Below are 3,470 nucleotides of genomic sequence, written 5' to 3'. Positions count from 1 at the left end.
AATAATGCACTTTAACAACACTTTAGCTGCTGTGGCTCCACCCTATGAATCCTGGGATTTGTAGTTTTATGATGCACCAGCACTCTTTGGCAGTGAAGGCTAAAGGCCTTGTAAAACCACAAATCCCAGGGTTACGTGGGAGGGAGCTAGAGCACTTAAAGTGACATCAAACTGCATTATTTCTACTATGTAGATGCACTCTAAATGTTCCTTTTAATCAAAACAACTGTGTCTGAACTGGCTTAGTTCTGTAACTCACAATAATTGCTAAGGAATAACAACATTTTAACCAAAGGTCCTCTATTATTTTGTCTCTTACCAGTTAGTAACACTACATTATTGTTGCTATGATTATAGAGTATATTCCCATTAAACCTTGCAATTTGCTACATAACTAAAAGTAAGTAATGTGCCATTCCCATTCCCAAAATAATATCATATCACAATTAACTCATTAGTAATTTCTTTTTCAACCTTACTTTTCATTTTCTCACATTTTCATCCCCCTCCCAGCCCCTGCCCCATTTTTAATCCCTCGTTTTGATTTATGAGCAATGGAACCTTCAAAGTGATGCCAGTTTTTCAGAATGAAACTGACCTCCTTCTCTTCCTGGAAGCATCTTCACCATGGGCAAATGCAGTCAAGGTGTAGCTCAGGTGACTATCTGAAGTATCTGAACTGGTTCTAAGACTGCTGGTCTTTATACATGGAAATATACATCGCAACATGGCCCTACGGATGTGGTCATCAAAGTAATAGTAGATGAAAGGGTTTGTGCAGCTATTGGCAAATGCTAATGGACCACCAAGTTCCATGCCCAGATAGGCAATTTTGTAGGGAAGGCAGAAAGGAGGTTTCACATTCTGGATGCCAAACGTTAGAGCTACAAACTTAAAAACATTGAAAGGTGCCCATGAGAAAACAAAAGCAATCACTACGATGAAGACAATTCTGATGGATTTCCTCAGCTTTTTGTCATGTTTCCCAGATTTCTGATAATGCACACAGAGTTTTTTGGTGATAGAGCAATAAAATGTTAAGATGCAGAACAGAGGAACAAAGAAGGCAAAAACCACCAGCAGCAGTGACTCAATCCGTTGACTGGATGCGGTGTCCTTGTCCACGCAATATGGGTTGTCATCGAATCTCCGCAGCTCTCTGGACAAAAGTGTTGGCAAACCCAGCAGGCAGGACAGAATCCAGACACCGACGCAAAGGATGATGGAGTAGAGCCTTGTTCTGATCTTCCGTGCTGCTGATGGGTGCATGATGGCCAGGTACCGGTCACAGCTCATACAAGTTAGTAGGAAGATACTACAGTACATGTTGACCGAGATAATGTAGGAGCTTCCTTTGCAGACAAAAGAGCCTGACCTCCAGAGTCCAGAATATATTTCCTTGTCCACCCAAAAGGGCAACGTGATAAGAAAAATAAAATCAGAAATTGCCAGGTTGACAATGAAGATATCAATTAGCCTCCAAATACGTTGTTTGAAGATTAAGGCTCCTATCAGAAGGGCATTGCCAACAATCCCCACAAGGAATACAGTAACATATAGAACAGGCAAGACAATGCTCTTGTAAGGCAGCTCTTTGGTAGGGCAGCTCTCTTCAGGAGCCTCTGTACTGAAAGAATAGAAATAGTCATAGCTTGACGTTGATCCCTCCATTGTAGAAATGCTGCATTAGCCAGTCTGTGAAACACCTTTTTGCACTGTCACATATCGCTGATGCCACAAGCCATAGATCTGATCTTGTTTTTTCATGGTTCAACTTCTTCCAGATGGTAAGGGGGGAAAATATTTTTTAAAGCAAGCTGTAACCACACACCAATCTCTGACAAGCAATTTAAATGTCTACCACAGAATGGGAGGACGTGGTTTGATCTGACCAATCAACATGTTTTCTAAAAGCTTGTTCTGGCTGATTGTTATCTTCATGTTGCATTTGACCATAAAGTATTGGTGGGGTGGTTTTCTTGAACCTTGGCAAGTGGAGGAGTGGAGTTTGTTTGAAAAAGTAAGGCTTTGAAATTAGAGATAGTAGTAGAAGCAAAGAAGCAGAGAATTTGGTTCAGGGGTAATTTAAATTACCATTAACATGCTCAATCTGTGTTTTACTCCCCCTAGATTTACTAATTGACAACCTGCTGTTATTGTACTTAGAACAAATATTCAGTGTAAGGCAGGTTTTGTCAAATGTCTGTAATTCATATGGCAGCCATATCTTTACTTCTCTTTATTTATAAAGTCATGCTTTTAAATATCATCCTGATCTTTACTGTCAGTTTTTCTTCTGTAATGCTCTTAAACTGTTGTTTTACTCTTATATAATCTTAGAAGAATTTAAATGTTCCTCCTGCTTCTTCTGTCTTTGGTTTGCACAGTTTTTTCCAGCAGTATTTTTAGTATGCAGTTCTCCTACTTTCAGGAGAGGCAGTGTGGTGTAATGGTTTGAGCATTGGACTGTGAGTCTGGAGATCAGAGTTCAAATCCCCACTTGGCCATGAAATCCACTGGGTGACCTTGGGCAAGGTAAACTTTCTTAGCCTCAGAGGAAGGTAAAGGCAAGCCCCCTCTGAACAAATCTTGCCATGATAGGTTTGCCTTAGAGACACCATGAGCTGGAAATGACTTGGAGGCACACTCTAAGAACAACCTACCTTCAATACATCCTTGTATGGCTCATCCAGAATCCATATCTACAAGCAACATTTTATCCCAGAACTGTAATGTCTATCTCCTGCATACAGCATACAATGCCTTCTCTGTTTCATTTTCCTGATGGTACTATTTCCCGGTATTTTATTTTTATTTCATTTTTTTGTCGAACTATTCTTATTATGACTTTTCTCAGCAACTGTCTTGTTCTGTACCTTCAAGTAAATGCTGATTTATGGTGACCCCAATCCTTGGGTTTTCTTGGCAATATTTATTTAGAGGAGGTTTGCTATTGTCTTCCGCTTAGACTCAAGAAATATGACTAGCCCAAGGGCACTCAGTAGATTTCCATGGCTGGGTGGGGATTTGAACTGTGGTCTCCCAAAGTCCTAGTCCAGCTACTATGCTGGCTGTTCCACTCATGCATTCTGATGTAGCAATATTACAACTGTAGCACAGAACATGGAGGTAACATGTTGCAGTCAACATAATTAGTTGTAATGAATTGCATGGAGAGTGGGGTAATAAAGACATAGCAAAATGATTGTTGCAGATATAACAGAACAAGTCAAAAACATGCCACTTTATTGGTTTAATAGTCAGACTGAGAGTTTCCAATTACATTAAAATGGTATTTTGACGTGACTTTTTCTCATGTCTGTGATGCATTCTCTTATCAGTTTTAAGAGTTTTTCAAGAAGGTAACAAAAATGAAACAAGGGGAAAAAAATAATAACCAAAGCGACAAGGTACTCTGCCCACACTGTGACAATTGAGAAGCCACAACAAATTACTTTGCAATTTAACAG

General features: G+C 39.7%; 1 protein-coding gene across 1 annotated transcript; it reads right to left on the bottom strand.

The window, feature by feature from the left end:
- Positions 1 to 287: 287 nt before the first annotated feature.
- GPR15 (G protein-coupled receptor 15) lies at positions 288 to 1,679 on the bottom strand. Its single transcript, XM_042456738.1, has one exon. It carries the CDS (start codon positions 1,669 to 1,671, stop codon positions 583 to 585), a length of 1,089 nt encoding a protein of 362 aa, XP_042312672.1. The 5' UTR covers positions 1,672 to 1,679; the 3' UTR covers positions 288 to 582.
- Between the last annotated feature and the right edge of the window lie 1,791 nt (positions 1,680 to 3,470).

This window comes from Sceloporus undulatus, chromosome 3 (genome assembly GCF_019175285.1).
Source record: "Sceloporus undulatus isolate JIND9_A2432 ecotype Alabama chromosome 3, SceUnd_v1.1, whole genome shotgun sequence".
Lineage (NCBI taxonomy): Eukaryota > Metazoa > Chordata > Lepidosauria > Squamata > Phrynosomatidae > Sceloporus > Sceloporus undulatus.
Note: the sequence above shows the minus strand (reverse complement) of the source record. Positions and strands in the feature narration are given on the sequence as shown.

Bases quoted from the DNA above. Each gene is read 5' to 3' on its own strand.
- GPR15 (XM_042456738.1), bottom strand. From the start codon at position 1,671: ATGGAGGGATCAACGTCAAGCTATGACTATTTCTATTCTTTCAGTACA.